The 13218-nt window shown below is 47.4% G+C and overlaps 1 protein-coding gene across 1 annotated transcript in view; it reads left to right on the top strand.

Annotated features, from left to right (window-relative positions):
• Positions 1-13218, top strand: part of SKAP1 (src kinase associated phosphoprotein 1) — a 125111-nt gene that overhangs the window by 20829 nt on the left and 91064 nt on the right. Inside the window, exon 5 of the mRNA XM_048516442.1 lies at positions 3183-3350. Within this exon, the coding sequence (XP_048372399.1) occupies positions 3183-3350 (168 nt within the window). The remainder of the gene's footprint in view (positions 1-3182; positions 3351-13218) is intronic.

The following is a 13218-nucleotide window of genomic DNA, read 5'->3' as shown; positions in this document are numbered from 1 at the left end:
TACTTAATAGAACAGTCTAAAAGAAAATCTTAAAATACTTTGTGCAATATATGATGAATCTGATAATGACATTAGGTAATGTTGACAAACCACCTCTGCTGAATCATTTGCCTTGAAACCTGTTTAGTATCTATAATTCAACTGCAACTTGGGGCATTTACACACAAATACACACACACACACACACACACACACATCCACTCACTGCTAATAATTCTGGCATTAACTTTGAACTGCATTAATTAGCACAATTTTTCTTTGAAGATGTTGCAAGGTTAAGAATGACTGCATGTCGTTTCTTGATTTTTTTTAAAGGTCCTCTGTCACAAACTTTACCGGGTGACCTTGAGCCAATCACTCTTTTTCAGGCCAACCTACCCAGAGAGGATTTTTGTTTTTGGCCATCTGACTTATGGAGACCTCTGGGGGTTTTCAAGGCAAGAGACAGACAGAGGTGGTTGGCCATTTCCTGCCTCCACATCACAATCCCAGCATTCCTTGGAGGTCTCCCATCCAAATGGTTGCCAGGGTTGACCCTGCTTAGCTTCTGAGATCTATCTGGCTAGTCTGGGCTACCCAGGACCAAGCTCGTATTCAGGATGGAGGGTTGTAGTGAAGATAAAATGGAGGAGAGAACCACTATATACATTACCATATGCTCGTAGGAAGAAAAAGTAAGATACTAGCTAGCAGGGAGGAGCTACGGAGCCACCTGTTGGATATTGTCAACAACTCCCTTGAGCAAGGAGTTTTCCCAGGTCGGCTTAAAGAGGCAGTGGTCCACCCACTCCTGAAAAGAACGCTGTTGATCCTCGGGATCTGGCCAATTACCGCCCAGTTTTGAATCTTCCGTTTCTGGGTAAGGTAATTGAGCAAGCAGTGGCAGATCAGCTCCAGCGGTTCCTGGATGATGCAAATATATTGGATCCCTTCCAGTCCGGCTTCTGTGCTGGTCATGGGACCGAGATGGTGTTGGTTGCAATCGTGGATGAACTCCGGCTTCACTTGGATAGAGGCGGTTCAGTGCTGCTGGTGTTGTTAGATCTCACCGCAGCATTCAATGTGGTAGATCATGACCTTTTGGTCTACCGTCTCAGCAGTATTGGAGTTCCGGGGTCAGCCTTGTGCTGGCTGGCTTCATTTCTCCAAGGCCGGGGACTGCCGGTGGCGTCGGGGGGAGAGAACTCCAGGCGTCATAACATGTAGGGTGCCACAGGGGACGATCCTCTCCCCGATGCTTTTTAAAATCTACATGCACCCCCTGGCAGGTTTAGTCCAGAGTTTTAGGCTCCAGTGCCATCAGTATGTGGATGACACGCAGCTCATTTTCACAATGGAAGGCCACCTGCCTTCAGCCCCTGATGCTCTCCAGCGTTGTTCAGATGCTGTCACTGGTTGGTTGAGTGTGAGTTGACTGAAGTTAAATCCTACAAAGACAGAGGTCCTGTGACTGGGTCGGGGAGAACGTCTGGTGTCCTTTGGCCTGCCTACACTGCATGGTGAGGCTTTACAGCTTGCCTCATCTGCCAAAAGCCTAGGGGTGATTCTGGACCCAGCCTTATCGCTGGAGGACCAGGTCACCCGAATGGCCCAGATGGCCTTCTACCATCTGCGGCAGGCATGGCAACTGGCCCAGTACCTCTCCCGTCCTGATCTAGCCACTGTGATCCATGCAACGGTCACCTCCAGGTTAGACTACTGTAACTAGCTCTACGCGGGCTTGCCTTTAGCCATGATCCGGAAATTAAAACTCATCCAGAATGCGGCTGCCAGGCTGCTCACAGGTAATTCGAGTAGAGAGCAGATTATGCCAATTCTACACTATCTGCACTGGCTGCCAATTGAGTTCCAGATTGTGTTTAAAGGGTTGGTATTTTTAAAGCCGTTCACAGCCTCGGACCTGCATACCTGAGGGACCACCTCTCCCCATATTACCCTGTCAGGCCCCTCCACTCCTCCCAGGAGGACCTGGCCCAAAAAAGATCCCTGGCCCAAAAAAGATCAGGCTGGCCTCTATTGAGGCCAGGGCTTTATCAGCCCTGGCCCCTACCTGGTAGAACAGGCTCCCTAAGGAGATCAGGGCCCTGCAGGAGTTTTCGCAGGGCCTGCAAGATGGACCTGATCTGCCAGGCATTTGGCCAGCCTGGTTAAATACCTCTACCTTTCCATCTGGCCTCCCGTGGGCACGGTGGGGGAGGGGAAAGCAGTCAGATGCCATCTGCATTTTATTTTTTTAATTTTTTATGGGTTCTTGCTATGATGAACGTTGATTTTTAATGTCTGTTTTAAAACTGTTGTTCACCTCTCTGAGCCCCTAGGAAGAGTATACAAAACCAATAAAATAAAATAAATACCAGTACAATTAAGTAAATGTTTGGATTGATCCTACAAAACACAATGGCCAGGGATGGAGCAAGGGGGGAAAGCACCCGTTGCACTGGTGCGCCCTCTGCCTCTGCCATGCCCCCATCTGCCCCCGTCCCACCCTGGAATGCCCCCGTACGCCCCCGGAACACCCTTGCCACACCCCCGCAGAGGAGCACGCCCGGTGCATCACACACCCCTCCCCCTGCCCACTTGGAGCTACGCCTCTGCCAATGGCTTATCAAGGTGGTTAGTTTTCTTCTTTTGTATGCCACATCTTTACCTCATGCCACCTTATTCACAGTCTGAACCAGACTGGTAGGAACAGCAGTGGCGTAGTGGTTAAGAGCAGGTGTACTCTAATCTGGAGGAACCAGATTTGATTCCCCGCTCTGCCACTTGAGCTGTGGAGGCTTATCTGGGGAATTCAGATTAGCCTGTGCACTCCAACACATGCCAACTGAGTGACCTTGGGCTGGTCATAGTTCTTCTGAGCACTCTCAGCCCCACCTACCCCAAACTGAGCCAGCATGGTGTAGTGATTAAGAGCAGGTGCACTCTAATCTGGAAAACCAGGTCTGGTTCCCTGCTCTGCCACTTTAACTGTGGAGGCTTATCTGGTGAACCAGACTAGCTTGTGCACTCCAACAACTGGGTGACCTTGGGCTAGTCACAGTTCTTCGGAGCTCTCTCAGCCCCACCCACCTCACAGGGTGTTTGTTGTGGGGAGGGGGGAAGGGAAAGGAGATTGTCAGCCCCTCTGAGTCTCCTTACAGGAGAAAAAGGGGGGAATATAAATCCAACTCTTCTTTTTGTAGATATGAGGTCCCTTGTTATCCCTTATGAGGAGGATGTCAAAGAAGAAACCTATGATGACATCGACAGTTTTGATTCCTCAAATAGGACACTTAAGGATTCTTTTCAGAACATGGAAGAAGAGGAGACTGAAGAAGACTGCAAAGAAGGCATTTATGAAATCTTACCAGGTAAGCAGATTAAAGAGACATAATTTCGCCTTTAAAATGTCAATAATAGAGTAAGAGAACCACTTTCAAACAGTAAAACTGAATGGGGATTACAGGGTTATACCCCCTCTTCCTCTGCTGCACAGCCCCAAGGGAATCTGAGGTTGCATGGGTCTGCAATGAGCATCTATGGACAAATCCTGTGTCTTTATTTTTTTATTTTATTTTTTTATTATCATATTTATATACCGCCCCATCCCCTAAGAGCCTTCAGCCCATGGATCCATTTGGCCCCTATTCTCTATTTGAAAGGCTTCCAAGTCAAGCACACGTGTGCGCATTTTTGAAAACATCCTATTCCTCCCTGATATTGCAGCATAACAACTTTTCCCTGCCCCTCTGTTTGAAAATACAATAGTGCCCATTTAGAATGGGTCCACACGGGGCACAGTTCTTTTGTCTACAAAATACTTTTGCCTGGAATGATTTATTAGGCAAATCAATATGAGTCATCTTGTAAACTTGCAAGTAAAGGCAAACAGCAGCAGCAGCAGCAGCAGCAGCAGCAGCAGCAGCAGCAGCAGGAGGAGGAGGAGGAGGAGGAGGAAGAGGAAGAGGAAGAAGAAGAGGAAGAGGAAGAGGAGGAGGAGGAGGAGGAGGAGGAGGAGGAGGCTAAACAAGCTGCTTCAGCTATGCGTGTGTGTTAGGTGCCGTCAAGTCACTGACTTATGGTGACCCTATGAATTCATGCCCTCCAAAACATTCTGTTATGAACAGCCTGAGTGTTCCTAACTGAGTTCACCTGGAAGGGCACAGCAACCTTGCAAATTTTACATGGATCAGATCAAAACCACATTGAGTTTTGTAGTGGGATGTAAATTGGCAAGTTTGACTCCTAGCAGACAGCCCAAGCCATTTGTGCCATGAGCAGGAAGTATTCAAAAGTGAAAAGTGGATGCTTTTGGTACTCTCTGCTCAGCCCTGTATTTCCTGAGGTGTTTGGACCTTTGCTTGCCATCCTTGTTATCCTCCCACTTTGCCCCCTCCCAAGCTAGGGTTGCCACCTTCCAGATGGTGGCTGGAGATCTCCCGCAATTACAACTAATCTCCAGATGATAAAGATCAGTTCACCTGGAGAAAATGGCCACTTCGGAAGGCGGGCTGTATGATAGTATATCTTGCCGAGGTCCCTCCCCTTTCCAAACCCTCCCCTTCACAGCCTCCACCCCAAAAATCTTCAGATATTTCTCAACCTGGAGCTGTCAACCCTATACCAAGCTGCTGTTAGTCCCTCTGAACCCAGTTCTCTGCCTCTCCCTCTCTAAATTCAAATTTGTTATAAATTGTTTCTCAGCTCCTCTTGGTGTTTCTTTCAATGTTACATTCTGCAGGCTGGTGAGAGACATTTCCACGCCATTAAGAAAAATATCCCCAGTCACATTTGCTCTTTTGACAAATACCAAAATGACTTTGAATATGTTGAGTGGAACTGTAGTTAATTCATGCTGCTTCAGACAGAGGCATATGGGGGGGGGGGATGGTGCCTCGGGACAACACCTCCTCCGAGTGACCCCCTACCCCCCCACACACACCCTGTGCTTAGGGGTGGGGCTTTGGGTGGCTTGGACAGGCATCGCAGCAGCAGACTAGTTCCTGGGCCGGCCTGTTGCCATGGCACCCATTGGGGCTGCCCCACCCCAAGCCGCCCCCCACTTCCTGTCCTCCCAAGGCCCTCAGATGCCTAAAGACAATGCAGGCCGGCTCCGTCTTTAGGTGCCTCTCCTGCACCAACCCAGCTCTTCCAAGCAGGGTCGGCGCAGGGGAGGGGGGAAATTTTGTGTGCGTGCCCCGCTGTTGTGCCTGGGGTCATTTGACACCCCACATCCCCGTTCCCATTGCAGATATGCCACTGGCTTCAGATAGCCATTTTGAAGTAAATGCCCATCACCCCCTATGATTAAGAAGTGAATTCTCAATCTGAGAGCATTATCTGACTATCCACCCCTATATCATCACTATGCCTACACAGAAAGCGGTATGCAGATTTTCCCTTCTGGCTGGAGAGAGATTGCCTTAGTATCTTCATGCAGCACAGGTTCCTATGCATGAGGTAGATCAGGGAATCTTCTGTGTTCAGTGGAATCCTTTAGAGAGTTACTGTGCTACCACAACAAATGCAGTATCCTAATGCGGACAGAAGAGTAGTCTTCTTGGATCAAAATGATTTAGATGCTGTGTTTTGTGTGCTCCAAAGTATATAAGTAGAACTGTTTAGAGAGAGGGATGCTTTGCAGCTGTTTTTTTTTAAATAGCTAAGCTTCTTCTGTAGGGACACACGAGTATGCAGAATCCTTGCATATATACATCTGCACTGCAGAAAAATGCCTGCAGAACAAATGCAGATGATTTGAACGAGAATGCGAAGGCAGTGAAATCAGGGTCTGACCTAGAGAAGAATATCTTCCTGACTCTCAAAAGCTGATTACACACAAGGCACCAGTTGTGCGATAAAAGCAAATGTCTGTTGCAGCATGATTTCTTGTAAAAACCTGTTTCCTCAAGCCCCGCTTTCATTTCTCAGTCTCCCCGTGACAAGTGAGGCCACTTGTAGCCCGAATTTAAGTTTGTTTTGCCTAGCTCCACCCTTCCCACTCCTCGCTGCCATCCATGCCTTCCCTCTCGCCTCGTTCCATGCTGCCACTGCTTCCTGCTTCTCTAATGCTCATTTTGATATATCAACATATCGATATAACAGAGTTGACTTTTGCAATGAACAGCACAAGCAGGGTCTGTTTCTGGCTCCGACCACCTCCCCTGCTCTGCTTCTGCCCTCCCAATCATTGCCGAAGTTTAAAAAAAATCAGACAAGCCTCTTTTTGAAAACAAGCCTCTCTCCCAAAGCAGCAGCAGCAGCAGCAGCAGAGAGAGAGAGAGAGAGAGAGAGAGAGAGAGAGAGAGAGAGAGAGAGAGATCCCTCAAATGAACTTGGTTTACACTCACCTTTATGGACATCCTATCACTAGTTCTTATTCTTGAAATGGATAGGGAGACCCCAAAATTATGACTGAGGGAAGGGGTATGGTTTCTCCCCAATTCATTATAACAGAGGCTATATTTTTCAACTGGCAAGGAGTGAAGGTAGGAAAGAGAAAGTCTCTGTGTTGAAAATGCTGCTGGTTGGGAAAGGATGGGTTCTACATAGCTTTAAGCTACTGCATCTCCCGCACGCACGCACGCACGCACGCACGCACACACACACAACAAAACAAAATTGATCACAGTCCCCAGCGCTGCTACAAAAAAGGCAAAGGCTGACCCGTGTGCAAGCACTGGATTATTACTGACCCATGGAGTGACATCATATCCCAACATTTACTAGGCAGACTTTGCTTACAGGGTGGTTTGCCATTGCCTGCCCTGGTCATCTCCACTTTACCCCCAGCAATCTGGTTACTCATTTGACCCCTTTCAGATGGAAGGCTGAGTCAACGTTGCCAGCTATCTGAAACCAACTTCTACCGGGATCGAATCCAGGTCACAAGCAGAGCTTGGAGATCCAGCATGGTGTAGTGGTTAAGAGCAGGTGGATTCTAATCTGGAGAACCAGGTTTGATCCCCCACCCCTCCACCTGAGTGACGGAGGCTTATCTGGTGAACCAGATGTGTTTCCGCACTTCTGCATTCCTGCTGGGTGACCTTGGGCTAGTTACAGTTCTCTCTGAACTCTCTCAGCCCCACTCACCTCACAAGGTGTCTGTTGTGGGGAGAGGAAGGAGCTTGTCAGCCACCTTGAGTCCCTTACGGGAGAGAAAGGTGGGGTATAAATTCTTCTTCTTCTTCTTCTTCTTCTTCTTCTTCTTCTTCTTCTTCTTCTTCTTCTTCTTCTTCTTCTTCTTCTTCTTTTTCTTCTTCTTCTTTTTCTTCTTCTTCTTCAGTTCTGCAGCTTACCACTCAGTGCCACAGGAAACTCACTCTCAAAACCAGAAGATGAGAGTCAACAAGGGGCAAGGATCTTCCCAGGTTGGAGTGGATGGGTTGTCCTCTGTATCATTTGGGACAAGAGAAAATCTCTCTCCGGATCTTTTAAGTCTCTCCTGCAGTGTATGGCTTGGTTGGCTCCCTTGCTTGAGTCATATTGCAGTTCTTGGCTCTGCGTGCTTCTTTCTGCAATGCAGCTAGGGATGAAGTTAGAGATGAAGCAAGAAAAATGATGTACCAGCAGTATCCTGGTGATGGCCGAGGAACTGTAGACCTTTGTGTCCCAATCCTTCATGGGACCTTAGCGTGTCCTCACACCAGTGTGTGAGGCCAGCTCTGTGCCATAGAGTGAGTGTTTCTCCATTGGCTCATAGCTCTCACTTCACCGCTGCATACTATAGTTCTGGGGGTGGAAGTAGGGAATGGTGGAGGCATTGCTGGGCTTCTTATGTTTTGTGGATTGGTCTGAGTCAATAGTCAGTGGAGTGTAGTGGTTAAGAGCAGTGGACTCTAATCTGGAGAACCGAGTTTGATTCCCTGCTCCTCCACATGAGTGATAGACTCTGATCTGGTGAACCAGGTTTGATTCCCCACTCTTTCACATGAAGCCTGCTGGGTGACCTTGGGCTACTCACAGTTCTCTCTGAACTCTCTGAACTCCACCTGCCTCATCCAGTGTCTGTTGTGAGGAGAGGGAGGGAAGTAGTTTGTAAGCCACTTTGAGTCTCCTTATACTTGAGAAAAGCAGGGTATAAATCCAAACTCTTCTTCTGTGGCTGCTGCTTCTCTGCAGAGGGTCAGTTACAACCCAGCTTCCTCCTTCCAGGATATCCCTTAGAATTTGGGCACTTCTGCAGAGATGCCGAGGATTACATTGCACGAGGCATATGCTCACGCAAACTGGCTACGCGCACAGTCATTCATGTCCACATGCAGCTCAGCAGGTTTGGACTAACATCATCCCATTGTGGGCATTTTTCTCACTCTGTTCTATTTTATTCTCACAACAACCCTGTGAGGTAGGTTACCCTGGGAGGATGTGACTGGCCCAAGCTTCCCATGGCAGAGATTGAAACCTGGATCATCCAGATACTAGCCCAACATGCTAACCAGTGTACCGACTCTCTTATGTGTCCTAGACATAGAGGTTAAGAGCATGTGCACTCTAATCTGGAGAACCAGGTTTGATTCTCCGCTCTGCCATTTAATCTGTGCAGGCTTATCAAGATTAGCTTGTGCACTCCAACACATGCCAATTGAGTGACCTTGGGCTAGTCAGAGTTCTTCGGAGCTCTCTAAACCCCACCCACCTCACAGGGTGTTTGTTGTGTCGGGGGGAAGGGAAAGGAGATTGTAAGCCCCTTTGAGTCGCCTTACAGGAGAGAAAGGGGGGATATAAATCCAAACTCCTCTTCTCCTCCTCCTCCTCAATCTTTAGACTTGTTGATTCTAAATTCAGGTCTTCCTTCAGCTCATATCTCCACAGTCAAACCATCTTCGCTTCCCTTCCCCCCGTACTGAAGCAGGCCTACATACGGGGCAGATCCTCCAAGGAGCTGTGTTTTAATGTTGCAATTTGATTCAATTTTCCACTCTATAAAATTACCCATCATTGTTCGTTGCCTCCTAACAGACACCTTCACTCTTAATTTAACAATCCTATCGAATTCTGCCTCGGAAATTGGAAAAATTTATCACCTGTGAAATTTTATTTTTCCTTGGTTGTATCTGTTTTTGTAAAACTTCATTAGCGACGATGACTTGCTGAGGAAATTATCTCTCTCGCTCTCTCTATTTCTCTCCCCCTTCCTCTTCCCTACCCTCACTCCCTTTCATTCTTAAAAAAAAGAAAGAAGGAAGGAACGCTCAACCACAACTGAGATTTTTATTTGCATAATAAAAAATACTACGCAAGAAGAGAAACAGCACACACACACACACACACACACACACACACAAAACCCTCTGCTGAAATTTAAGAATTGCTATGCTGGATTAGAACAATTATCTATTCCAGAGGGCAGCTGGCCACTCAGTTTCCCCAAGGAAACATACAAATATAATGCTAGTCTGACCTAATTGTAGGACCTTTTCATCAAGTAGCCAGAGGAGTGCCTCATGCATTTTTTATCCATCGTAACCACCAGTAGTCCTGATCTGTGAAACATAGCCATTTTGAGTCACGGCCGCCAAAGAATCCAGTGGCAGTGAGTTCCCCTGTACATTGAACAACAAAGTCCCCGAGGACCAAATGAAACATGACTGATGAAGGAAGAGGAATCCATGAGTATTTATTCAGATTGCTTCTTGTTCACGTGTAAGGGCAGGGAGCTCAGTTGGTCTGTGGTAGTTGCTTTTTTATACATATGAAAAGGAACATCTGGGTCCAATCGATGCCTCCCTCTTCCTACTGACCTCACTTGCTTTGAGCATTTGAGCCAGACTATTATACTAGAAGCTTGCCAGATAAGGTGGGAGTGTTGTGGGGCGGGGTGGGGGGGGGGGGGAAAGGAGCTTGTAGGCCACCTTGAGTCTCCTTACAGGAGAGAAAGGTGGAGTACAAATCCAAACTCTTCTTCTTCTTCTTCTTCTTCTTCTTCTGCTTCTGCTTCTGCTTCTGCTTCTGCTTCTGCTTCTTTGTCTTCTTCATTTTACATGTGAATAAACACACAGATCCCACTATCTTCTCCCGTCTTCTTTAATGTTAATCTCATATTTGCTAATATTCTAAATATTGGGGCAATCAATGTGCTGATAAGTTCTATTCCAGGTGTCAGGTTACAGTTGCCAACTTCCAGGTGGCACCTGAAGATCCCCCACTGTTACAATTGATCTCCAGGCAAACAAGATCAGTCCCACTATAAGACATGACTGCTTGGAGGGCGGAGTCTATGGCATTATACCCTGCTAAGGATCCTCCCCTCCCCAAACCCCACCTTTCCCAGGCTCCACCCCCTAAAATCTCCAGTTATTTCCCAACCTACAGCAGGCAACTGAAAAGTAGGATTAACGGGGAATACAGCTTCCTCCCCAAGGAAAGCTCATAGGGAAGGGATCCCCAACATTTTTGAGCTAGCAGGCACCTCTGCCATTTTGAGAGGGGATAGTGCAATAGGAGGAAGAAGAAGAGTTTGGATTTATACCCCACCTTTCTCTCCTGTAAGGAGACTCAAGGTGGCCTACAAGCTCCTTTCCCTTCCTCTCCCCACAACAGACACCTTGTGAGGTAGTTGGGGGGTGAGTTAGTTCTGAGAGAACTGTGACTAGCCCAAGGTCACCCAGCAGGAATGCAGGAGTGCGGAAACACATCTGGTTCACCAGATAAGCCTCTGCCACTCAGGTGGAGTGGGGAATCAAACCTGGTTCTCCAGATTAGAATCCACCTGCTCTTAACCACTACACCACGCTGGCTCTCAAGGAGACTAAGCCAATCCCCAAATGGCTTCCACAGGAGCTGGAGCCTGATGGGATACCTCTCATCATGGAGCAGCAGTGGCGTAGTAGTTAAGAGCAGGTGTACTGTAATCTGGAGGAACTGGGTTTGATTCCCCGCTCTGCCACCTGAGCTGTGGAGGCTTATCTGGGGAATTCAGATTAGCCTGTACACTCCCACACACGCCAGCTGGGTGACCTTGAGCTAGTCACAGTTCTTCGGACCTCTCTCAGCCCCACCTACCTCACAGGGTGTGTGTTGTGAGGGGGGAAGGGAAAGGAGTTTGTAAGCCCCTTTGAGTCTCCTTACAGGAGAGAAGGGGGGATATAATCCAACTCCTCTTCTTCTAATCTCTTAGAAGAAGAAAAACGTGAACTGAAACTGCAACTACCCTTTGGCTAAGAACATTTCAGCTATGTACCAGTCCTCCTGATCCTACAATGGAAAACTCTTTAATTCCATTTCAACTCTTTTCATGAAGCCAGTAACAAGCCCTGCCTTACAGTCGTTCCACCCACTTTCAGGAGGCAACAAGAATGGCACCAGCAGGTGCCATGGTGCAATCCTTTCATGAGTTTCCACTGTCTCAAAAGCGTCAGTGTGGTGTAGTGATTAAGAGCAGGTAGATTCTAATCTGCAGAACTGGGTTTGATTCCCTACCACCTGAGTGGCAGAGGCTTATCTGGTGAACCAGATGTGTTTCCGCACTCCTACATTCCTGCTGGGTGACCTTGGGTAGTCACAGTTCTCTCAGAACTGTCTCAGCCCCACCGACCTCATCAGGTGTCTGTTGTGGGAAGAGGAAAGGAAAGGAGCTTGTAAGCCACCTTGAGGCTCCTGACAGAAGAGAAAGGTGGGGTATAAATCCAAACTCTTCTTCTTCTTTGATTAGTGGATAGAAAAACAGCAATTGGTGCCAGCAGCCAGAATCTCTAGGGCTCCTTTTAAGCAGGAGTTCTGCTCCCCAGGAGCCTATACAGCCTCAGATTGCAATTAACCCCCCTTTCGCCAGAGAAAAGGTCAGACGGGGATGGAAAGGCTTCCATTCTAATCACAATAACCAGCAGACAGACCGATGATAGAGACTCTAGCTGGGGATGTCATTTGAAGCTCTAGATGGGAAAGCTTAACCCCTGCATCTCTAGCTACAGCTGCACAGTGAGGATTCTCCATAGAGCAGTGGTGGCGAACCTATGGCACAGGTGCCAGAGGTGGCACTCAGAGCCCTTTCTGTGGGCACGCACAAACAGAGTCGCCCACACACACACACATCTAGGCTGGCCTGGGCCACTGGGCTCAATTGTTAGCATTAAACTTAACACCTAGTTTTGGGGAAGCAGTGTAGGTAACCCTGTTAAGCGCTGTTAAACCCCACTGATTTTCATGCAAAGTACTAAGGCGTGATCCTTTACCTGGGAGTAAGCTCGGTTGCTGGCAATGGGGCTTGCTTCTGAGTAAACCCTCCTAGGGTTGCAAGAGTTGCACAGTGGCTTCAAAGCAAAGCCGCCGACTACCACCAAGCTTACTCCTGAGTAACGCGTGCTTTGGAGCCAACAGTTTTTCTAAATGAAAACCTCAGTATTCAGGTGTTGGCACTTTGCGATAAATAAGAGAGTTTTGGATTGCGGTTTGGGTACTCGGTCTCGAAAAGGTTCGCCATCACTGCGGTAGAGCATTCAAACACAATGCAAAGGCAAATCTAAATTACAAACTCTGAACATCATTGGGTCGTAGGTTGCAATTATGTTCTCTGAAATGGCTGTGCGGACCCTACCCAGACTGAAATGGCAGCATGGAATTCTTCCAGTGGGGTAGCCAGGTCTGTTGCAGGGACAGCAGCCAGAGTTGTGTGACTTCTTAGAGGCCGATTTACACAAGACTTGTGACTCAACTATGTCTGATTGAGGGATCGCCTTTAAAAAACCACTCTTTGGCCCAATTCTGCCCTGAATTGGGCATGGGTGGGGAGACAGGGGCTTCCCTCCCACACTGTTTTTGTGAGTGGAAATGCCCACAGGGACAGGGGAGCGACTGTTTGCCCTATTGCTCAAGTCTGCATGTCTTGTCCCTAACGTCAGATTCAGATTTATTCATTTACAGTCATAAATTAAGAGCAAAACATGGAATAAAACAGCATAATTCCCAGAATAACAAACTGAAGGACAGTCCAAGGAGACCATACAATTACTGATAATTTATCAGTTGCTATAAAATAGAAAGTAAATATAATTAACCACCAAAACTTAAAAGATTATTTAAATCCAAACACTTTTCTTACATGACGATAAAATGTTGTTTTAAAATGCTATATGACCAAATGGACTCTGGTCTGATCCAGCAGGCTAGTTCTTATGTTCTTATGTTTAATCACATAGGCACAGCCCAGTACCTGAAGATATTAATGTTTCATTAGCTAACAATTTTTCTAAACAAGCCTTATCTGAACAAGCTGGAAATGTGTTGATGATGGGGAGAGCA

The sequence above is a fragment of the Sphaerodactylus townsendi genome, linkage group LG15, assembly GCF_021028975.2.
Source record: "Sphaerodactylus townsendi isolate TG3544 linkage group LG15, MPM_Stown_v2.3, whole genome shotgun sequence".
In the NCBI taxonomy this organism is placed as follows: domain Eukaryota; kingdom Metazoa; phylum Chordata; class Lepidosauria; order Squamata; family Sphaerodactylidae; genus Sphaerodactylus; species Sphaerodactylus townsendi.
This window is presented reverse-complemented; position numbering and strand designations above follow the sequence as displayed.